Source organism: Rhopilema esculentum, chromosome 15 (assembly GCF_057945365.1).
Source record: "Rhopilema esculentum isolate cy_ngs chromosome 15, ASM5794536v1, whole genome shotgun sequence".
NCBI lineage: Eukaryota > Metazoa > Cnidaria > Scyphozoa > Rhizostomeae > Rhizostomatidae > Rhopilema > Rhopilema esculentum.
Window position 1 is genome coordinate 5480495 of NC_142829.1, and position 23897 is coordinate 5504391.

General features: G+C 34.0%; 1 protein-coding gene and 1 non-coding gene across 7 annotated transcripts in view; one reads left to right on the forward strand and one right to left on the reverse strand.

Annotated features, from left to right (window-relative positions):
- LOC135685412 (polyphosphoinositide phosphatase) overlaps positions 1-23897 on the reverse strand; it is a 114131-nt gene that overhangs the window by 5775 nt on the left and 84459 nt on the right. For 2 of the 6 annotated variants that reach the window (XM_089112644.1, XM_089112639.1), the window contains 18 exons: positions 19713-19787; positions 18562-18653; positions 18086-18230; positions 16611-16669; positions 15419-15566; positions 14550-14618; positions 13919-14078; positions 13496-13575; positions 12589-12660; positions 9991-10788; positions 3321-9338; positions 2926-3008; positions 2263-2305; positions 1636-1670; positions 1311-1358; positions 938-959; positions 442-490; positions 25-89 (listed from right to left, as the gene is read on the reverse strand). In XM_089112644.1, the coding sequence (XP_088968770.1) occupies positions 10608-10788; positions 12589-12660; positions 13496-13575; positions 13919-14078; positions 14550-14618; positions 15419-15566; positions 16611-16669; positions 18086-18230; positions 18562-18653; positions 19713-19787 (1081 nt within the window). In that variant the 3' untranslated portion in view covers positions 25-89; positions 442-490; positions 938-959; ... (4 more) ...; positions 3321-9338; positions 9991-10607. The remainder of the gene's footprint in view (positions 1-24; positions 90-441; positions 491-937; positions 960-1310; positions 1359-1635; positions 1671-2262; positions 2306-2925; positions 3009-3320; positions 9339-9990; positions 10789-12588; positions 12661-13495; positions 13576-13918; positions 14079-14549; positions 14619-15418; positions 15567-16610; positions 16670-18085; positions 18231-18561; positions 18654-19712; positions 19788-23897) is intronic. The other 4 variants (XM_089112641.1, XM_089112640.1, XM_089112643.1 and 1 more) reach the window with 4 other exon arrangements.
- Positions 12441-12513, forward strand: Trnam-cau (transfer RNA methionine (anticodon CAU)). The gene has a single exon. It is a non-coding gene; the product is annotated as a tRNA-Met (tRNA).

Consider the following 23897-nt stretch of genomic DNA (forward strand, 5'->3'; position numbering starts at 1 on the left):
AAAATATAAAATAAACATTTCTACCTTTGCCTTTCTTGTGGGTGTATTTCACAAACAGTAGATTGTTTATTGACATCAAGCAGTTTACCCTGTCATAAAAACGTAGAGTTATTAACTAAAACCGAAAAGACAAAGATTTAAATATGGATAAAGACCAGAAAAGACCAAATAATCATTTTAGCTTGTCTTCATAAAGACATTTTAATGTAATACAGATGACTTTGGAAATATAATTAAATTAAAAATAATCTTCAAGTAATTTAACAAAAAAGAACATTATCTTGAAGTTGCCAGACTTACATTTCTTAAATCTGCCCATTAAGTCTCAATATGAGAATTTGCACTATATTCCCAAACTCTTGTCTTGTTAAGACGAGGAAAACAATATCTTAAAAAATTAAATCTAGGCCCACATATAGGACATAGCAAGTGTCTACAAACCTTGATGGCACCTTGTTCATTAAATTCCAAGACATCTTGAATTCTAGCCCTCAAATTCAAAAAAATATAAGATATTAGCACATTTGCCAAACTGTAAAGCTTTCAAACATGGAGAAATTTAAAACTGAGGGGGTGGCCTTAAAAGGAAGCAGACAACAGCAAATAGATTTTTCTTGTATGATCTATGATTGTTTCAGCTTTCTTTCTCCCTAAGAGAGGAGTATGGTATGCTACAATATCTAAGCAATTTAACCTCTGATATACAAAAAGCATCCAAATCTTTTAGAAAAAACAAAGCTCCCATTTTAAAGATGCATCAGACATACAACTGAAAATATATCCTTATTTAGACCTTAACAAGGAACATTAAATTTTAACAAAATGAAGTTTGACAACTTGAAAAAATAATTGTCTTTAAAACAGGTTCGTTGAAAAAAATTCAGTGAAAGTTTGGATCAAATGTACTCAGTAAATATAAAAATGATTATTTACAAACCTTAGTAACATCTTTCTCCAAACTTGACAAAATGATATTGAAATATAAAAGAAATGAAAGAAAGTTATTTCCAGACTAGAAAATCTGCAGAAGCCTGGTACAAAAAATGTGAATTTCTCATTATTTTCATCACCATCATAAAAATTTGCAGTGCAGCATAAAAAAACATATCCTTGCTCTAATTCAATTAAAGACCTTTCAAAATAAACATCAAATTTCAGCATAGCAGCGTTTCTGGCATGAAGAATGATTGTCTCAAGAATGGATAATTTTTTATATCATATATGGTAGACACATAGAAAAGAGTGTTTGAAATTAAAACTCAGTGAGATATTTCATCAAATATTAGACATACAAAGGGGTTAATACAAACCTTGCTGATCTCTAGTTCACAAGAATTCACCACACTTGACATGTCAAACTTGAAAAAAATAAATGAAAAGTTATTTCCAAGCACAAAATTTTTCAGAACCCTGATACAAAAAATTCTTATTTCTCATTATATGCATCACCAGATTGAAAAGTTGTAATGGAATGTTGAAAATAAATACCTAGTATATGCAATAGTAATATAAGGTTTTAAAAAATATAATCCTGGCTCAGTGAAGTTTTGAATTTGGAGAACGATTGTCTCGACAACAACATAAATATAGAAAAATTAGTTAAAAATGCTAGACAAAAGAACAGAGTTTACAAACCTTGCAGATTTGTTGCCAATGGTAACATTGAGGACCTTAAAATTAAAATGAAATTAAAATTATTTTAATATTAGCCAAAACAGCAAAGATATCAAACAAAGATATAAGAGATTTATTTCAGATTAATTTAGAGCTTTGAATATATTATAAATTAATCTCTTAATATCTATATATAAATGTGATTATCTCAGCTTGCTTAAAAATCTTAAACATTTGATCTATGTTTTGTTTTCCTGCTTGTCTGAAAGGGTTTGCTTGAGAGAAATGTAACTTATGAGCTTTGATTGACATTCTCTCCCAGTCTTGAACAAATCATGTCAATGACAACAAATGAAAGGGCAAATAGAGTTTACTTCGAACATTTTATTTTAATTGAAAGAAATCAAGTATAAAATTAAATATAAAATGAAGTATTATTATGAAGTATTGAGAATAGATCTCACTAAAACTGACTCCAAACGAATTGCTTAAAATGAAGCTTGCAGAATGTAAAGTAACTAAAAACACTAAAACATTTGTCTTTATTTGCAACTAAAGTTTTCAATAGCAAGAAAATAAATTATATTGAAAAAATCTTTAAAATGGATGTCTAATTTAAAATTTCAATAAATTATGAAATAAACATACCAATTAGCTTTTCTTTCACCTTTAACTGACACATAAGAGTCATCTGGGAAAATTTAAAAAAGAAATAATCAAGTTTCGAGAAGACAGGAATCTGGAAAAATGGAAACAAAACTAAAAGAATTGGATTGAGAGTTGAAAGAGCTTTTAGGGTGAATTAAGTAAAGTGAATCTGATGTTGAATTACAAAATTAAAATAATGAAAATTTTGTTGTGCCATTTTCAACTTTTTAAATATAATAAAGCTTACATAATATAAATACAAAATTCCATGCATAGCTTGAATGAAATGTTTAAGCAAAATGACAGTGAATGTTTGAAATGAAATGTTTTATCCAGAATGCCAATAGAGTATTTGTTAAAAAAAAGACTTGCTTTTTTGGTTATGAGCTTAAGCATTCATTAAAAAACATGTCTTTGATAAACTGGAGACAGAAATTTATCTGAAAACTCATCTGAATACAAAACTCATCAAAATGAAAGTAAATTTGATGTCAGGCTGTCTATTAACACAAACAGCTTCTTGTGGTGTGGCCTCTGTGTGGAAGGTTTATGAAAGAAATTTGAAACACAGCAAAACGACATTACTTCTCTCTAAGAACAGTTCAAAATAGTTCAGTTAACATTTATTCTTTTTTAAAGAAGAAACAAACAAAATATTCATACCTGTTCCCCGCCAAGAGCTATGATTGACGTCGGATCAACAAATCACTTTTAACTTGTCGTTTTTCTGTGTTCACTCCATTATCCTTAAAATGAGGCAAAAAAGCATTTTTATCAATGGGAACACTTCTGTACATTCGCTTTCGGTGTATACTTTAATAACGAAGAAAACGGACGAGGAAAAGGAACGAAGAATCCGATACGATAAATCAGTTTTAAAAATCGAAAGCATATAGCAACAAAAAGTAAAGCAGAATCACCGTTTTGTATTGGATTAGTTTCGCCTGCTTCATTTCGATTAGCATGACAACCTAATAATTGCGAATGGCAATATCAATTGACATTAGTAGGCCTAGTAGACAAACTATTAAATCTTGTACTTGACAAAAAGGTCTTACCTAGGTTTACATGCCGTTGTAGGCCAAGGTGAAGACATGAGAGTTTTGCACCAGCACCTCATCTTCGACTCTTTTGTGCCAACTAATTGAATAGCAAAGAAACCAGGTATTTATAAGCATATGCAAATTTGTACTAGATTCCCGCCATATTCTGAAACAAAAGTCTCCCGTTCTCCCGTGCAGCCACCAGCCATTCCCGCCAAAATTCATTCAAATTACCCGCCAATGATGATCTCCTTCACACCACAGGGAACTTCAATAGGCGGAGGACGGGGGTGTGCCATTTTGTAATATGAAAACATACCTTAAAATTCATAAATTTTTTAAAATCCTACCCACAAATTTCGATACATTATGAAATATACACCTTTAAATTTAATTCAAATTTGCAAAAATCCAACAACTCAATCAAGTAAATAAAACCCCCTATATTTTAAAAATGATATCCCAAAATTTAAGAATAAGAATAAGAAAAGTTAAGAAGAATAAATCCCAAAATTTATGACCAAAATTTATGACAAGTGTATTTAATGCGACCTTCAGTTTTTCTGTATATTTATGTGACGTGGAGTCTTAATATTTCTCGACTCTTCAGGATTTGTTTTTAGGATCCCGTGAAAGATTGTACAATAACTCAACATATATTTCTAATGGCCTAAGGACGTTGCATGATGATATTTTGCTTGTTTAAACCCCCTAATCTTTAATAGTTGTCAACGCCCTGTTTTATCAGTGTTTTGAAAAGAAATCGATTGGGAGTCCATCTTTTTGTTTTTATATCTGTACTGAAAAGAAGTAAGAATCACTTCACGTTTTGCACCCTTTGATCCAACCTTCGCCTAACAATCGAGGTACACCTCGTGGGACTTCTTTGAATGTCCAATTTCGCAATCCATATTTTTCAACTCTGGACCCTCTTTGGTGTTTTGGTTACTGCTTGTGTTGTCAAAGATTTTCAAATTTTACAAAATCCGTGCACAAAAATATTGTTTGTTTCTAGTCTCTCTTTTTTGAAAAACAAGATGCAAATTGACACAGATTGGAGTCCGAAAGAAACAAAGGATCAAAGTTAATCCCTTAAAATTTTGGCTCTTTTTTATAACAGCTATCACGATAATAAATTGATAATTGTTCATACAATGATAACACCAATAGGTTGAGAAAACTGGTACCAACAATGATGTTCCTACATTTCAAGTCAAATTATTACTACTTTTCACATTAAACGCAAGAAAATTAATGAAATAAAAAATAGCTTCTCTTTAAATCATATCAAATGTTATATGCCATCGACAAAAAAGCTGGCGAGTTTTGCCAAAGGAACATCACATGTCAAAGCAACAAAACAACAAAACAACAAAACAACAATAAAAGATACAATTTTTCATAATTTTATGAAAGGAATTAAAAATGTAAACAGACAATATTATCTTGAAATTCATATGATATCATATCAAGATAATAATTTATTGCACAAAGTTTTTCAGGTTGCTTTTAAAAAAATCTTATGATAAACCATTGCCAAAGGTGTCAAAAACATTCAATTCTTGCAAGCAGGAAGTTCCGAAATTTTTCATTATGAATATTTACTAGTCTATATAAAGAAAATGAGCGTTCTATGTCTTAATTCATCATTTTACTAATTGAATGCAAAAAAGAATTCGACAAATTTTGATAAGTGAAAAAGTTTAAGAAAGTCTGAAAGAAATGTTCGATATAGACACTTTTAATTGTTTTTGGTCGTTGGCTCACCCTTTTACTGTTCATTTTTATGTTTATTAAATTTTATAAAGTTACTTTAATCATTCTTGCAGATTTGGCTGCATTTGTATTCTCGTTAAAATGCAGAGACCATATACCTCTGGCATCGCTATTGTTGATTGAAATACAATAAACAAGTCTTAGCAAAACAAATATTTTTATGGCAAGGAATAATTTTTGCTAACAAAGATGTTCAAAATTGGACTGTCCAAAAGTAAACTTCCAAAAGTTTATTCTTAAATATTTCAATTATCTTTGTTTTAGATTATTTAACTAAGATCAGCTTTTTTGTCTTCTGGAGGTGGAGAAAAAACTTGCATAGGGTAACAAAGCACATCAAAATTTAAAATGTAAAATCAGCCTTGCTGATTTCGAGATTGTTGAGCTGTTGAGTAAGAAAATGTAAGCCGAAGATTGCAGATAATTGTGACATGAGAGTAAGAAGATGATCGATCAAAAGCTTTGCAGCAAAAAGCTTCTGGAATAATTGCCAAATCGTCAAATATACAAAGACTTTTTGCTACTGTTAATTCTCCTTAAACAGTAAGTCTACAGTCTTGGAAAAATGGTCAAGTTAAGAAGCGGATTTTTTGCTCAAAAATTGACTCAAAACGATCAAAATTGATTAGAAATCAATGTAGATATGCAGTGGAAGCTGTTTTATGAAAAAATTGAAACTTTTCATCATTTTGATTCTCCATAAAAAGTAAATCTCTATAATTTTTAAAATGGTCAAATATTGGGAGGAAAAAAAATTCTAACGGCGCTGATTATTACAAATTAAACGTAAAAAGATCTTCAATCTTTTTGTCAATAGCATGGAAGAAATGTGTATATGCAATAAACTAAACAATGAATTTAGGTACTACCTCCATAAGACCTAAATTCCCTTTTGGCCTTGTTTAGCCTCTCTCATTGACTAGAAGTAAGATCAAAGCTATGTAAAAAACAAAGGTTATACCAATTATGGCATTAAAAAAAAACGAAACATTTTACAACATACTAAAAGCCTTTTCACCTGAGACTCCCCAGACTATAAAACTTCAGAATAAGGGTCTGAAAGAACAAGATGGAAAATAGGAAAGTTCTTTTGAACCCTTATTCTGACGGATCCTTGTTCTCATTTTGGCTTTCGGACTATCATTCTGACATTTTATACTCTGAGGAGTGTCAGAAGAAAAACTTTTAGTATCTTGTAATATCTTTGCTTTTTTGAAAGCCATTTCAAGTTTTGTACCTCCAGAAAATTGTTCATATATTGATCTCAATACTTCAACATAGGAAATTTTGCTTTGGCATCCCAAAAACCTTTTTGCTTCTAAACTGCAATATGATTTTTGGATGGGCGTTCCTTATTAAAGATTCTCTAGAGACAGGTTGGTAATGATGTCATTGATTCCATTTTAGGGTTTTTCTATTTGAAGTCCAAGCATTAAAATATCATCTGAGGTGATTCTGTTGATAATCGGCAGAAATATTGTCATCGGGAAATTGCACAATGTTTACTGTGATCTTGCCTGGTCCAGAAAAACTTAATAAGGGAAGTTTATTATAATATCATATGTTATTTACTACCATCCGGCAAAATTATGGAAGTTGAGTATTAATTTCACTTTATAAATCTCAATTGAAAAATGAGAATCAATTAAGTATTCTACTGCTCATATGATAATCATCTTTAATTGCAAATTTTGCAACGATAAACATCCATATTTGGAAAAAATGTTTTCTCTAAAAAATGGCCAATTTCGCTAAGCCTATAGCCTTACAATTTTAGAAAAAATTATAAACAGTTCAGTGCAAGTTTTTAAATCTTTAAAGGGTAAATTAATTAATCTTTTTTGCTTGAAATGCGTTAAAAAGTTAATTTAGAGGATTGAAAGCCGACTTTTGAAAAATGTTTTCTCTGAAAATTGTCCAATTTTGGCGAGCCTATAGCCTTACAATTTTAGAAAAAATTAAAAATAGTTCAGTGCAATTTTTTTAATATTTAAAGGGTAAATTGATTAAGCTTTTTTGCTTGAAATGCATTAAAAAGTTAATTTAGAGGATTCAAAGCCGACTTTTGAAAAAAAGTTTTCTCTAAAAATGCCCTATTTTCCTAAGCATATAGCCTTACAATTTTAGGAAAAAAATGAGGATAATTCAGAGCAAGTTTTTGATGTTTTAAAGGGTAAATTAATTAAGCTTTTTTGCTTGAAATGCATTAAAAAGTTAATTTAGAGGATTCAAAGCCGACTTTTGAAAAAAAGTTTTCTCTAAAAATGCCCTATTTTCCTAAGCATATAGCCTTACAATTTTAAGAAAAAAATGAGGATAATTCAGAGCAAGTTTTTGATGTTTTAAAGGGTAAATTAATTAAGCTTTTTTGCTTGAAATGCTTTAAAGAGTTGATTTAGAGGATCAAAAGCCGACTTTTGAAAAAAATGTTTTCTCTAAAAAATGGCCAATTTTGCCGAGCCTATAGCCTTACAATTTTAGAAAAAATTAAAAATAGTTCAGTGCAATTTTTTTAATATTTAAAGGGTAAATTGATTAAGCTTTTTTGCTTGAAATGCATTAAAAAGTTAATTTAGAGGATTCAAAGCCGACTTTTGAAAAAAAGTTTTCTCTAAAAATGCCCTATTTTCCTAAGCATATAGCCTTACAATTTTAGGAAAAAAATGAGGATAATTCAGAGCAAGTTTTTGATGTTTTAAAGGGTAAATTAATTAAGCTTTTTTGCTTGAAATGCTTTAAAGAGTTGATTTAGAGGATCAAAAGCCGACTTTTGAAAAAAATGTTTTCTCTAAAAAATGGCCAATTTTGCCGAGCCTATAGCCTTACAATTTTAGAAAAAATTAAAAATAGTTCAGTGCAATTTTTTTAATATTTAAAGGGTAAATTGATTAAGCTCTTTTGCTTGAAATGCATTAAAAAGTTAATTTAGAGGATTCAAAGCCGACTTTTGAAAAAAAGTTTTCTCTAAAAATGCCCTATTTTCCTAAGCATATAGCCTTACAATTTTAGGAAAAAAATGAGGATAATTCAGAGCAAGTTTTTGATGTTTTAAAGGGTAAATTAATTAAGCTTTTTTGCTTGAAATGCTTTAAAGAGTTGATTTAGAGGATCAAAAGCCGACTTTTGAAAAAAATGTTTTCTCTAAATAATGGCCAATTTTGCCGAGCCTATAGCCTTACAATTTTAGAAAAAATTAAAAATAGTTCAGTGCAATTTTTTTAATATTTAAAGGGTAAATTGATTAAGCTCTTTTGCTTGAAATGCATTAAAAAGTTAATTTAGAGGATTCAAAGCCGACTTTTGAAAAAAAGTTTTCTCTAAAAATGCCCTATTTTCCTAAGCATATAGCCTTACAATTTTAGGAAAAAAATGAGGATAATTCAGAGCAAGTTTTTGATGTTTTAAAGGGTAAATTAATTAAGCTTTTTTGCTTGAAATGCTTTAAAGAGTTGATTTAGAGGATCAAAAGCCGACTTTTGAAAAAAATGTTTTCTCTAAAAAATGGCCAATTTTGCCGAGCCTATAGCCTTACAATTTTAGAAAAAATTAAAAATAGTTCAGTGCAATTTTTTTAATATTTAAAGGGTAAATTGATTAAGCTTTTTTGCTTGAAATGCATTAAAAAGTTAATTTAGAGGATTCAAAGCCGACTTTTGAAAAAAAGTTTTCTCTAAAAATGCCCTATTTTCCTAAGCATATAGCCTTACAATTTTAGGAAAAAAATGAGGATAATTCAGAGCAAGTTTTTGATGTTTTAAAGGGTAAATTAATTAAGCTTTTTTGCTTGAAATGCTTTAAAGAGTTGATTTAGAGGATCAAAAGCCGACTTTTGAAAAAAATGTTTTCTCTAAAAAATGGCCCATTTTGCTAAGCCTATAGCCTTACAATTTTAGAAAAAATTGAGAACAGTTCAGTGCAAGTTTTTTAATCTTGAAAGGGTAAATTAATTAAACTTTTTTGCTTGTAATGCTTTAAAAGTTGATTTAGATGATAAAAACAGACTTAAGAATTAACAGCTAGGTATCTCTTCTCCAATTTTGCAAGCTTCAGGTTTCACTCAATTGCGGTCAAGACATCAATAATTTTTTACCTGTTTGGAAGTACCTGAGATAAAACGACGATAAGAAATGCCTTTTCACAGAAACTTTCTCGAGGCAAAGGACTGAATAATCCATCCATATCTCTTTCACACGTCGCAGGGGACTTTTTCCGAAAAAAATTGGTCTTTTTTTCCCGGCGATTCTCAACTTTGACCGTCTATATGAAGAAAATGAGTAAAGAATTTGCAAAAATATTTCACGATGGCTTCAAACTTTAGACTAACTAAAAATCTATGCAAAAATCTCTGTAGTGGTCCTTTAAGCGTGGTTTTCAAGTAGTTTTACCCGTAACTCAAATTTTGAACATCCTTTGCTCAAAATCTCAATATTACACATATTCCATAACTGGACAATCATTTTGTTAATGCTAAATTATCCTCTTAATAATTTTGCGATATTTTCCCGAAATGGTACCCAAAAATTGTATATTTAAATGGTGCCAATAATTCCGCACAAATTTTAAAAAGTAATAGCAATAATTCAGCAATTTTTAGAAAAAAGGTACCCCTAAATAATGGCACGTCCCCGTAACTCAAAACCTATTAAGGTAACCCCCTTCCACCCGAGCATCTATGTGAAAAACAGTTGGATCACGTCCACTTCCATTGTATCTGCTGTAGGGGGATAGAATTGATTGACCTTTTCTCAATGGAAACTAGTGTTTAGGATATCTTGGATCGATTCAAAATCATTGAAATGGATTAGAGACCTTCTCAAGGCAAAAACAACAGTGTTGGGAAAAAATAGCAAAAGAAGTAACAAATCGTTGTCTAAAAAATTAAGAAAAGGATCATATCAAACATACTTACAAAATAGTTAATCTTTCTATATTACTACACATGATGCCTTCGACGTCTTTGGTTAATTCAGTGTGTCTGATTTAATTGACTACAAAGTTAATTAGTAAAATTAAATGTAGGAAATTAACTACAATAAAAAATATTAAGGACCCTTAAGGATCCTCCCCCAATCATCTCTCATCCTACCCTGGCACCTACATGGAATTAGCCCCAACCCATATGTCAATTCTTGCAATATATTATTTTATTCAATATCAATAGCAAGTTCAAGGTAAAATTAGGGACTGAAAAACTCTTTCATATTATTTTTCCTGCCGATATTGCATCCAGATGCTTCCTTCATCAAAAACGAATGAAGCTTCAAAAAGTGCGACTTTCATAGAAACATTCAGGTAACTTTTATAAGCCCGCACCCTACTTTATATGCCCCCCCCTAGAATTAGTCCCTATCGGAAAATGTCTCAAATTAATAAGCTACCTAGGAGCTAATTCGAAAAATTATGGCATTTCTATAACACCTCTATAGTCAGAAATAAATTTTATGGACTAGATCTCTCGGTAGTTGATTGTAGGCGACTCTTACTAGTAACCATTTTTTAAGGAGGTTCCACTGTGGCCAATTCCAATTACATGTACCTTTGAGCAACATATTTAGAATAAATCTGTATCGTTTCCGGGGATGGCTTTGGTGGACCTTCGGTACCAATTTTCACGTAAGCGTTGTAGACCAACTTGGAATGTTCTGTTACTGTTGGTACTGCTACTTTCTTGCTACTGTCCTCCGTTATAAATGAAGTATTCGGCTTCCTGAAACAGAGACACCATAGTTGTGAGCCTCGTCTTGGAACATAGCAGTCTTTTGCCCTCAAGAAATTCAACAATTGAATTTACTTTGCTACTTTTTTGCCCCTTTTGATGCTTTGCCCCCGGCCTTACAGCTTTTTCAGCGTATCTGGCTGGGAATAGGCATTTTATTTGCATTTTTGTAAACAAGAAGTTCGAAGACACGTGGCATCTCTTTTGATAAACAGAGAGAAACTATTGCGCAAAACACTCTATGCTATCGAACCATGTTAAAGGATCCAAACACTCTTTAAAAGAGACCTTATGACCAACTCTTTAGAAAACTCCACAAGAAACCACTAAAGCATTGCTATCTAGTTGATAATTTAGTTATGTTTTTAGTTATATGTTTTCATTAGGTATGGTTGAAGAAGTACAAAATCTGCATAAAAACTGACTTAAAAATGCCTTTGAAAAAAGCAAACATTAGTATGTTGTGACATGTTTGCTTTTCTCCAAGCCATTTTCAAGTTATGTACCACCTAAAATTGTTCAAAAATTGACTTGTTAATTAACCTTTTCTCAATAACAGAAATTACCGAATTCTTTTCTAGTTTCTTACGAAAACTTAAAGGAAGTTTTTTGGGACACATTCAAGCAAGGGAGAAAAAAATGAAGTGGCGCAAATGGAAGGACCGGAAATTCACAGACATAAAAATAATATCTCAAATAAACTATCAAAGATAGCACTTATAAAGTACTAGTTTACACTTTTTTTTAAAAGAGCAAGATAATTTTAACAGAGTCTTTGCTTTAAGGTTATCTTAACAGCGTTTAAAGGCTGTTTTTATTTAAACACTGGTTTTTTTCTACAACTTCACGCTGTAAACACTTGTTGATAAGCTGTTAAATCTACTCTGTTTAGTTAACAAGGGAAAAAAGTTTAAAAAAACATTGATTTTTCTCCTTTCTATTCATCTGAGGCTTGGCATGCTTTTACAGACCGTAAAAGTTCTATTAAGGCCCCTATCTTTTAAGCCCCCTCTCTATAAAGCCCCTCATTATCAAGCAACAAATTTAAAATGAGCCCCCCTCTCTATTAAGCCCGCCTCTTGAGCCGCTGATGTGAAACACAGAGAAAAAAATTGGATTGAGTGGGTCTCTTGATGGGCTGGATGGCGATAAAAATGTATGCATCAATTGATCCTAGTGACTTTGAGGAAGGTGAGAAGGACATTATAATTGATTGATTTTAAGAGCCTTTCGAAGCTGCTAGCAAAGTTTTTGAGAAAATTTGTTTTGTATGAAATGTTCAAAATAAAACATGCACAGGGCATTTTTATAACATTTTGACATTGAATTATTGTCAAGCCCCCTCTGTAATAGGCCCCCTCTAGGACTGAAGATAATAAATAAGCCCCCAGGGGACTTTAATAGAGCTATTTCGGTATTGCTCTAACTTTTTGGCAAAAATGCCTCGTTGATTTTATAAATTACCTTTAAACGTTAGATTTTATTATGATACAGCATTTAAGAAAATAAAAAGTAAAACAAAATCCTTTACTGAACGAACATATTGTATAAAAGTACGAAATAAATTTTTTACATATATGCAGTAGTCAGACCAATACCAAAACATCAAATATAAAATGCTATTTCCTCGCCCCATTTGCAAGGCCTCGTTAGCGCAGTAGGTAGCGCGTCAGTCTCATAATCTGAAGGTCGTGAGTTCGATCCTCACACGGGGCACATTTTTACTCAATCTAAATAGTGGTTCTTTCCTAAGCTGCTGCAAACAACCCATAGAAATTAAATTTTACTTACCACAGCATGGATGGTTTTTTCACTCTCCTTTGGAATTTTTTTGGCATTGAAGAAGATGCAAGGTTGGCATACCTAGAAGCGTTAAAAAGAATGAAATGTGGGTTCAAATATTGTTTTTAACCATATAAATGAAAAGAACAACAATTCTACAGGGAAGTGATGCGAAGAACCTTTATTTTTCTTGCTTGCTATTTGGTTGCGATTTTTCTTGCTTGTTTGCTAAAACGCATGTACATGGCTGATAAATTTAAAATCGATTACGAATATTTGCAAAGATAAGATAAGAAGAAAAAACAAACATAAGAAAAATATTGTTATGTCTAAAAGTCTTAGGGTCTGGGGCTATCGAGATAAAAACTTTGGGTAAAGAAAAATTTAGGCCTAAATAAAGAGAAAACTGAAGAAAGATAGCTGTTGTGAAAGTTTAGGTCACTTTCAATGATTTATTTAAAAATTTGGCTCTTTTCAGGCAAAGATATTCAAGTCAAAAAGAGGAAAGAAAAAAAAAGTGGGTAAAAATTGCTTCTCGGTAAACAACTGCAGAAGAAAAGGACACAAAGATGGAGAAATCTACATTGGGTTAAAGACTAGATCATAAGTAATAAAACAAAACGAAAGAAAATCAAAGCAATCAATGATATTCATTTTTGGTGGCAAAAAATTTAAAATGGCTTTGAAAAAACGCAACGGCATTCGAAATACTATTGTCTGACACTTCGTAGGATTTAAAACGTTAAAATAAAAATGTGGAGTAAGAGAATATGAATCCAGATGTGGATTGAAACAGGCCAATCAGAAATTCGCGAACATGATGGATTTCTTCCGAAAAATGATATTAATAAAAGCATATTATAAAAGCAATTTGATAAAACCAAACAAAGAAAAGAAATTAAATAAAACCCCTAACCTTTCATATAATTCAATATCGTATTTACAAGGCCGTTTAGGCTCCATGCCATACACTTCAATCATTCTTGGAAGTAACTCCTGGGAGGCAAAACCAAATCTTGATTTAAAAATTGAATTTCTTGGCATAAGAAGCATAAATTGGCACGAATATTAAAAAACATGTGTCATACAAAACTTTGGAGTTTACGGAACGAAGTTGAAGGTTTCAAATCATTAAAGAAGAAAAAACGTGAATAGCAAAAATCACATATTTTCATTTAGTGTCAGAGTCATATCTTATTTCAACACAAAAGACAAAATGCTGTAAACAATTCAAGCAGGTTTGTAATTTATTACATTCTGGTGATGGTTATAAAAGTTTGTCACTAAATTGTCACCAAATCTATTTTCTTACTGCACTTCCCTGAACATGTTATCTTACCTGGAAACTAACATTTGGCGTATCACTGAGTGAAACTTCTTTAGCTGGGGAAATGACTCTAGTTTTATCATCATCAGTACTCGAATCTTCGTCACTACTCGGAATATCATCCGGTGCTGATGGAGAACCAACGATTGCTTTTCGTGGTGGCACACCGGGCCTAAGAAATAAGCAACGTGAAGTCGTACCGACTTAACATAAGACTATTATAGGCAATAAAACATTGAAAAGTAAAGCTAGGCTATATGAGTATATTAAAATTTTGATGTCAGACCACAAATAAATTTGATAATTTGTTTACAGTGACCAACTTCATGTTAGTTTTACTGCACAAACTGAACATGAATATTAAACAATAAACACTTAACAATTCACAATTCAATTGACGGGGCCCTACGTTATAATAGCAGTTGAATTCAGTTTACAGTTTAAAAAACTTTAGGATTTTGAGAAGTTAAAAATTCTAATATTATTGTCTTGATTTTTATAATATGAACCTAATTTTCACAAAAATTGATTCTTTGCAGTAAATATTTCCATCCCTTTAACTATTTCAATCTGTTGCTTTTGAAATGACTGGAGACGACTTTATGACGTTTTCAAGGGAGGTGGGTTTGATGTAAGTACTCACGCGATTGCTCTGCCTCTTGCACGGACCACAAAGGGACTACAATCTGTTGATGACGGAGGCATAAAATCCCTGAAAACAGGCGAATTCTTATTAACAAAGGAAAGCTAAATGGAACGATATTAATCTGGATTTCAACATCAGAAAATTCATTGACCTGGTAATGGCTGTAGGGTCAAGTTTCGAAAGCAAGAATAAATTTGCTGTAACAAATGAAGAACGGAGTCAATTAAAAAATATACCTGCAAAAAACATCCAAATCGAACTGGGCAAACTATTAACGCTAGAGAAAATTTGCTATGAAATTCCAAAGATTTGAAGTCGAAATATCCTTGCTACATCAACATAAAACATCTTTTGCATAAATGTTTACCAGCTTCACTCTTGTTGAAGAACCATTACTTTACTTGCTAACAAAAACTAGTTTTAAAAGTTCAAGGAATGAATCTGATGAAACGTTTTCCTACGGGTTAATATAAGAGTCAATCCAAGTGCCAAAACTTTTTACGCTTTTCTGAAATTGTTACTTACAACCTGCTTCCCAGATCAAAATATAAAGAAAATATTTTGGACTTGACATCAAATAACTCTCCAGCAATCGATACAGTTTCAGAAGCTGACATCTTTGGGCATTATTCTAGATTCTATAACAAATTCATAGTACACGCCAAGGCCAAAAAGTAGCAGAAACCAAGTTGTTGAGTTTGGCAGAAGAACATGAAATTGATTGCACCTTGTTTGAAGAGGTCCATTGAAGGAGACTTTATTGCACGTTAAATTCAATTGCCAAAGATGTTTAAAAACAGGGGTAAGAATGGCAAATGTATGTTATTTTTGACCCTAAGTAAATGAGAATGCAAACTTGCACAAACCTGCACGATTTTGGCATTTCCCTCGGATACACAGTGTCAAATTGGGTGAGTTCAAACGGTCGATAATACTCAGAGAAGATGTCAAGTGTTTCTTCGTCTTCGTCAGCATTGCCAACTTCATGTTTCTTCAACGATTTTCCTTTTTCAACTAGAGAATGAAAAGCGATGACGTCACAAAATTAATCTTCGGAATTTTTAAACCTTGACAAAAAATGATGAACCACGATTAAATTCATTTCGTGAGAAAAACATGGTGTTCTTTCTGGTTATGTTGTCAGAATTGAAACAAATTTAAAAAACGACTATCAATTTGCCACACTTTTGTGTTTGATTGATGGTGAATAAAGTGTTGCACGAAAAAGACATATTTACGTCTGGTGACAAAATACAAACCAACTGGACAACAAACGGATGACCAACAACTGGACAACAAACACTCATGAAATGAGGTTTAGCGTAAGATTACTCATCAAGTTGGATGTCCAAGCTTTTAGATACAAATGATCCAGCTTGGATTGGAGGGAGGGGGGGATGGGTGATGCTATCCAGCAAGTTTAAGTACAGGCAGGGCCGCCGAGAGGCGGCCTGGGCCCTGGGGTAAAGTCCCGGTTGGGGCCCTAGAGTCGGATACAAAAATTTTTCGAGACCACGCCCTTTATAAAATGGGAAACGCCCATTATTTCCAAACGTTTGCGCACGTTTGCTTTTTCAGTTGCAAATTGATCTTTAAATGAATTTTGAGTTTCTCAAAAGGAGACATTTTAAAAAAATTTTCAGAATAATTTGGGGGCCTCTTTCAGGCCAAGGCCCGGGGGCAAATTGCCCCTCTGCCCCCCCCCTCTCTGCGCCACTGAGTACAAATAGTGCTCGTTTACTGCAAACAGATACGTCTAGGTTTGCAGCTAGCAGAGCAAGGGTGGAAACTTGTTAAGACGGGAGAGTTTAAAGAAGAAGTGCGAGCTACTGTTTTGCTTGTAAAAATGTAAACAGACAATCTGATTGGCTTAAAACGTTTTAGCTAGTAGCTATTTTGAAGACTAGATAGGACAATTATTCAAAATATGCAGGGATAAATCTATAGCAAACAAATTCATGATCGCTTTTATATATTAAGAGCAACAGAAGCAGGAGATTATAACTGTTGATATTTACGGCAAAAATATTTGATAAATCGTTGCTTTTTATATCATACCTTCATCGGAAGGGAAAGGAAGAGCTTGCAAAACATCGTCACTCCACCATTTCGTGTAACTGCAAATACGGTCATCGAACGATCAATGCCATGAAAATCAAAATTTATAGTTCTAATTCATATTCGTCAGCACAGTGGTATTGAGATAGAAGCATTAAGGATAACACGAACATACATCATTATTCTTATTTCGTTAGACAATCTTCAAAGAATAAAACTAGAATTTTGGAGAAAAGTGAAAAAATTAAATTTATATTTTTCGTGAGTAAAATGTTATTGAACTGGATATGAGACACTTGTGTCTTACCGAGGACACGAAGGATAACCCGAAGGATAATACCTACGAGTAATCTTGACTTACTTGGGAGCATTGAGAAAGCACAGGAACACTTTCGAACCTATTCATTATACATCCGCGAGAAAAAGTTCTGACATACGCACAAAAGAGTATAAAAAGGTTTTGATGATGGCCAAAAGTGGTTTGTTATGATGATGGCGGTGGTTAGGATCACTGACTAAAGATACAAGGGGCTGGAGTTCGGGACAAAAGATACAAGGGGCTGGAGTTCGGGACAAAAAAACAAGGGGCTGGAGTTCGGGACAAAAGATACAAGGGGCTGGAGTTCGGGACAAAAGATACAAGGGGCTGGAGTTCGGGACAAAAGATACAAGGGGCTGGAGTTCGGGACAAAAGATACAAGGGGCTGGAGTTCGGGACAAAAGATACAAGGGGCTGGAGTTCGGGACAAAAGATACAAGGGGCTGGAGTTCGGGACAAAAGATACAAGGGGCTGGAGTTCGGGACAAAAGATACAAGGGGCTGGAGTTCGGGACAAAAGATACAAGGGGCTGGAGTTCGGGACAAAAGATACAAGGGGCTGGAGTTCGGGACAAAAGATACAAGGGGCTGGAGTTCGGGACTAAAGACACAAGGGCTGGAGTTCGGGACTAAAGATACAAGAGGCTGGAGTTCGGGACTAAAGATACAAGGGGCTGGAGTTCGGGACTAAAGATACAAGGGGCTGGAGTTCAGGACAAAAGATACAAGGGGCTGGAGTTCGGGACTAAAGATACAAGGGGCTGGAGTTCGGGACTAAAGATACAAGGGGCTGGAGTTCGGGACTAAAGATACAAGGGGCTGGAGTTCGGGCCACTGATACGGCCAAACTTAAGCTTAAGAAGGAGAAGAGTCACCAGCTTTTTGCGTTTTTTTTTCGAAATCACGAGATGTAGTCACGTCGAGAGGAAGGAACAGGGCACTGCTCAATAAGCACGGTTTTTCAGCGTCCTAATAACTACCTTTTTGGAAGAAAAAAACATTCAACGTACTTGAAAGCATGCATAAGCTCCTCAACTTTTCTGTGTTATTTCAACTGCATTGATACAAATGAGACACAAAAACAACTTAGGGTTTTGCGAACATTCAGTTTGGACAAGGATGCGCTATATTGCAAGCACTAATGTCATAAACTAACCTTGGCTTAAATGCTTTACCCTGAAGATCCATTGTGTCGCAATGGTGTAAGTAATAGTCTGTTGGAAGATCCCATAATTTCAAAGTGCCTTCTTTAGGTACGAATACACCGAGAAACAAATTGATTGCCTGCTGCTTGTCGTTGTCTGCAATAATTTTAATAATAAATAAAAATTACAACTTTTGATAGGTTTTTACAATTCTTACGATTTTTTTATTTAGAGCATTAAAAGAGTCCAAATATGAGTTTAAAATGAAAATGAAAATGAAATCGCAATGCGAAGTGATGTTATGTAACAATCTAGAACTTCTGGTGACACACGTTCCACATCCTAGAACAAGGATGAAAATGTTTTGAGCAAATCAGATTGTTTGTCTACATTTTCAACCAGCCAATGGTATTGCGTAAAAGACAATAGAAACTTGAAGAGAAAATAGCATTGAATCATACATAACAGTAACACATATTCTACATACCAGTGAAGGCATTGCTGTAATATCTGGACACTGTCTGCATGATATCCCTTGAATGTGACGTCCACGGAGAAATTTTTCGATATGTTCGAATTCTGAAGATAGATAAACAAAAACATTTCAGAATGGACTGGATCTTGAGATAATATTTTTTTCGAAAGCAGGTATTTAAATAACATCAACAAAACAGGATTGTGCACGCAGCGTATTCAATGGTTCTGAGGTCCAATATTATCAAGATTTTGACTATACATTTAACCATTTAAAGCCTTTATGTGATATATACTTGCCATACTAGACAAAAATGTTCTACTTTGACATATAGATAAAGATCGTTCGTCTAAAGATCAACTGTTCAAATCAAACTATAGTTGCGGTTTTCAAATGTGATTCTCTACATCGATCGACTAATGACATGCGAATTCTGATTAACGAGATTCTTCAAGTTTGACTATCCTTCAACACAGGGGCGGACACTTGGTCAAATATTGAGGGGGGCAAGCCTATTGTTTTAATAAGATGACGTCATATTTTCCATTGTTTTAGAACAAAAGACAATTGTCCTCTTAAGTATTGGGGGGGGGGGGGGTCGCCCCCTCGCCCCCCAGGTGTCCGCCACTGTTTCAACACTTAGAATTTATGAATCACTTGACACGAAATAACTTATCTCATGCAATCATTCTCTGGTTTTGTCCTAATATCTTATACTCACATAACAGGAGAATACTACAATAAAATCGCGAGGCAGTGAATCGTGCGATCTCTCAAACATATTACCTGTGTTGAATGAAAAGATTTTGATTTTTTTCTAAATGGAAATTTAGAGTCGTTTCATTGCTAATCTAAAGGGCAGTTCAGCTCTGAATTTCCCGTTAAAACCCCAATATCAAAGTGAGGTAATTTGTGAGAATACATCAAGGTTGTATAAGTATTACTATAGCAAAAACTATTCTGGGATGCTCGCATTCAAGTAGGAAACATGATAAAAATTACTGTTTACCGGTCTAGCATTGAAGTGCCGTATGCCGGGTAGGCAGAGCTTTACCTGCTCCGGTTTATAGAAAACAATGGTTCTAAATTGCAGCTCCATCCGGTTAAGCCTGATCAATACAGGAGAGCAATTAGGAAACAAACGTAAAAGAATTCAAAAGCACCTGTGAACCATCTGAGAACCACCATATTGAACTGCTAACGTATCTCCGTGCGCTTCATAGAGTTCTTCCAAGACCCTTTTATGAGAAACAAACAATCTTCTAAAATTTGATTTATTTTTTATATTCATTTAAGCATGCTCAAAATCAACAACTTCCTTTCTAACCGAGTTGCCATGCTGTATAAACGTGTTTACAGCATTAATCAGACACAACTGTTCCTAAAGTTAATGATTTATCAAGACTAAAGGACACGAATCATCTAAGATTTACATGAAATTTGCATATTTGCCGGTCTGGCCCGGGTGGCAAAGTGGCGATTGCCACCAGGCCTTGTGTACACAAAATTTACGGGCCTTTCCGCGTTGGAGAAAATTTTTTAACTTAGTGTCAAATACTTAAAGCCCTAGACTGATTATATTGCGATTAAAGTCCCAATACATGCGCTTCAAACCACCCAAACCCTGGTTTGCGTTATTTCAGCCATGTGTTCAATTTTATGTGTACCCTGGGTCCCAGAGCCACAAAATTTCGAGCGCATAAACAGAATGCCAAGCAGAGAAGCGAATGAGCGTACTCTTCTATTTCCGCTCTCTAATTTATGTGGCTCTGATGTCCAGGGTATCTGACTGTCAGAGACAGTGCTGTGCGAACGAAATTCATATTGGGGGGGGGGGGGCGGCTGCTCATTGTATTTATTTCCACTTAGTACACTGTTATACAGGACCAGGACATAAGGCTTAGGCTGCAATTATTGGGAGGGGGCTTCAGTAAAAGAAAATAACGTAAAATTCAAAACAGGAAATTTAGAAGAGAGATGACAAGGGGTCGTCACTATCATCTGGTTACAGAGATCTGTATCAGGATTTAACAATGCTAAGAAGATTTGTTGACACAAAGAGGCAAAAAAGCAATAAGAGCCTTTTTTCAAGATTTCAAGTTCATAGAATGTCAGAATTGCTGGCATTTGCAAATTTCTACCAGCAGCTTATCGATCAAGTGAAAACAACAACTGGTGGAAATAGAGATCCTGAAAACAGATGATATCAAGGAACAAACTCTTAGAGAAGAAACATGTGGAGAAGAAAACTGTGACTTTCAAGGTGGGGAGTCACAAAGAGAGAAAGGACCCCAAAGTCGACATCGACACCCTTTATCAAAAGGGCAAAAGCTTGTCAACTGTGCATACCCTGCGCATTCAAAACTTTGTACCGACGCTCATTTTTTTATATATTTATATCTTTTATCATATATAACAATTTTATAAGAATATGACCATCAAAACTGGTCAAAAGTTGAGATCAAATTAGGAACAAGCTAAGGCTGAGTTACTATAAAATGCATTTTTGAACAACATTTTATCCCAAAACGAGGATTTTTAGCCATGTGTTGTTACTTTTCGGTGAATATTCAATCTTGTCGTCAAATGAAGGCTGTCTCACTCACTTTGTTGGCAAATAACGCCTGAACACCTCCTAAGAGCGAAAAAGCTAGCAATCGCACTGCTTACACCCTATTAATTTAAGAAGAAATTAAGGACAATCCACCCTCGGATTTTTACGAAAATTAAGAACAGTAAGCCTGAACCTAAATATACTGGTTTTTATAAAAAATTAGTGAATACAACATGCACCTAGCAGCATACCCTTCCCTCTACAACGCGTATAAATGCTTGATGACACTTAGCTGCACCCAAGTTTCCTTTGAAAGATTATTCAGCGCTACTGATAATTTCAAAAAAAGAGAAAACTTTCCACTTGATTACGAGCAAGTCATTGGCCAATTTGCCGATCTTGATTCTTAACTCGACGTGGGATTTTAAAGCCTGTTTACACGAGAGGAAAGGTATGGATCCAATTGGGTCCGAATTTACGAATTAAAGTCGATATACTGCTGCTGTTTAGCGTATTGCTTTATTATCAATTTTTATTGAATCAATCGTATTGTAAGCCACATTTTTAGTGGGTGTGGCTCAATTTTCCCCGCCACTCCCTAAAACGGGCCCTTGAGTTTTCTAGCCACCCTGCGATTTTGACGCCATACCGCCCCTGGTTTCGAAGCTGCTTATATCTTGGCCATAGTGCTGGATTTCTCTCAGCCCGTCTCTCGGTCTCTCTCGCACATAAAATTCTTGATGCTGGGAGAAATCAATGGTACATGTGCATGCCCGGTCTTAGCGGTCCTTTTTTTCAACGGGGCATGTACATCCAAGACAGCGAGAAAAAGATCGTAGAAATTGCTAGCCATCCTATTTGGTTCATCCGATCTACATGACATAGCCATCTCCCAGTCAATACTACGCAAGTCATTAAGGAAAGAGCCACGGTCATAATTTTTCAAACTGTGTGACTGTCTTAAATTGACATGAACTCTAGCGTTTAAATTTCTAATACCGTATGTCATATAGTGGTCTGTAATACCAATTTTTACGACCGAACCGATACATTACAGAGGTTGTTAGGTCTGTTTGAAGAAAGGTGATCTATTAACTAAAAAGTTCTATTAGAGTTAAGTGAGCTTCTGCTAGAAGCCCAGAGCATCATAGGCAACTGATAAATTATTACTGAATGTTTTATTTTGGACAAGATCAAATTACGAAATTTACAGCAATTCTGACATTTACAAGTAGATGTTTTGTTTTTGGTTCTGGGCATTTCGCTTTGTTTTAAGTTTTGATAAGAGAGTCTTTCCGATGGTTATACGAGAATTACAATACATGAACTCTATATCGAACTGACGAGGAAAATTCACATTTTGTGAACAAAGCAGGAATCTGGGATAGCCGCAAAAAGACATTTTCACAAATCCCAAAATTCAATACTGCACATTTTCGAAATCAATACTGTACGTTTTAAATTAATACTGAACAAAGTGTGTAATACTGCACACTAAAATAGGCCCTGGAAAGAGCATTATCATTCAAGAAAGGAACATGCACAAATTACATAACAAAATATAGGCAACATTGGAAAAATCCTCTTCCCCTAAATTATCATCTAATTTGCATCATTTATTGATCATTATGACCGTAAAATTTGTGTGAACCCCCTCCCTCCATCTTTGATTAGGTAACTTGTGAACGTTCCCATACCCAACTGCCAACCCATCGATAATCTTATCCAGATACAACCATTCTGAATGGAAAGAGCATAGGATTGTACTCAGTTAATGCTTCAAAAGTGAGAACCCTCTCAGCTTTTCGATATCAGGCATTTGAAATAATTCGCATTAGTCATAAGTGAAGAAACTAATTTGCGTTAGTCATAACTCTTGGTTAATCACAAGTCTTGGGCGTTTTTGAAGATTTCGGAAAACCATTCAATAGATCATACAATTACGAGGAATTAGCAAAAACTGGTGGAAATTTGATACATCATTGATACAGTTGTTCTCAATTTAATGGTGAAGCTAACAGGCGCGGATCTAGCCAAAATTTTGACCGGTTTCGGGGTGCTTTACCCCATTACAGCCCTATGTGTTATTGGTCCATAAATATTGCTAAAAGTTGCTAATGAGGTTAGCAACTTTTAAATATGATTAATTTGCCCACATTTTCATCTAATACACTCTTTTTTAATAAGAACCAGTAAATTCAAGTTCAGGCTGACTCTTCTTACTTTTTTTGAAAATCTGAGGCTGGATTGTAAGCAGTGCTATTGCTAGCTTTTTGGCTCTAAGAAAGTGTTCAGGCCTCATTTGCCAGAAAAGTGAGTGAGACAGCCTTAATTTGCTGACAAATTTGAATATTCACCGAAAAAGCACCCACACATCGCTAAAAATCCTCGTTTTTGCGAAAAAACGTTGTTTAAAATGGCATTTTGCAGAAGCTCAGCCTCAGCTTGTTCTTAATTTGTTCTTAACTTTTGACCAGTTTTGAGGCTCGTGTTCTTAGAAAATTGTTCTTATTAAAAAAATAGTTCATGTCAGAATTTTACTCTGTTTCAGCATGGCCTTTGATCCTCTTCTTGCAACTTCGATTCTTTTCATGATTTTTTCCGAGAAAGAAAGTCTATTCCCTCAACACAAAACCTCAGATTCTTATTTGCCTCCGTATTTCATTTCGAATGATTTTGTTTTAAAGCGTCCATACTTTCAAGCTATGGATATCGATATCGAATACGCTTTTTACACCCCGTTTACACGAGACCAGATCCAAAAAGATCCGTATCCATTTGAGTTCACTTTCTC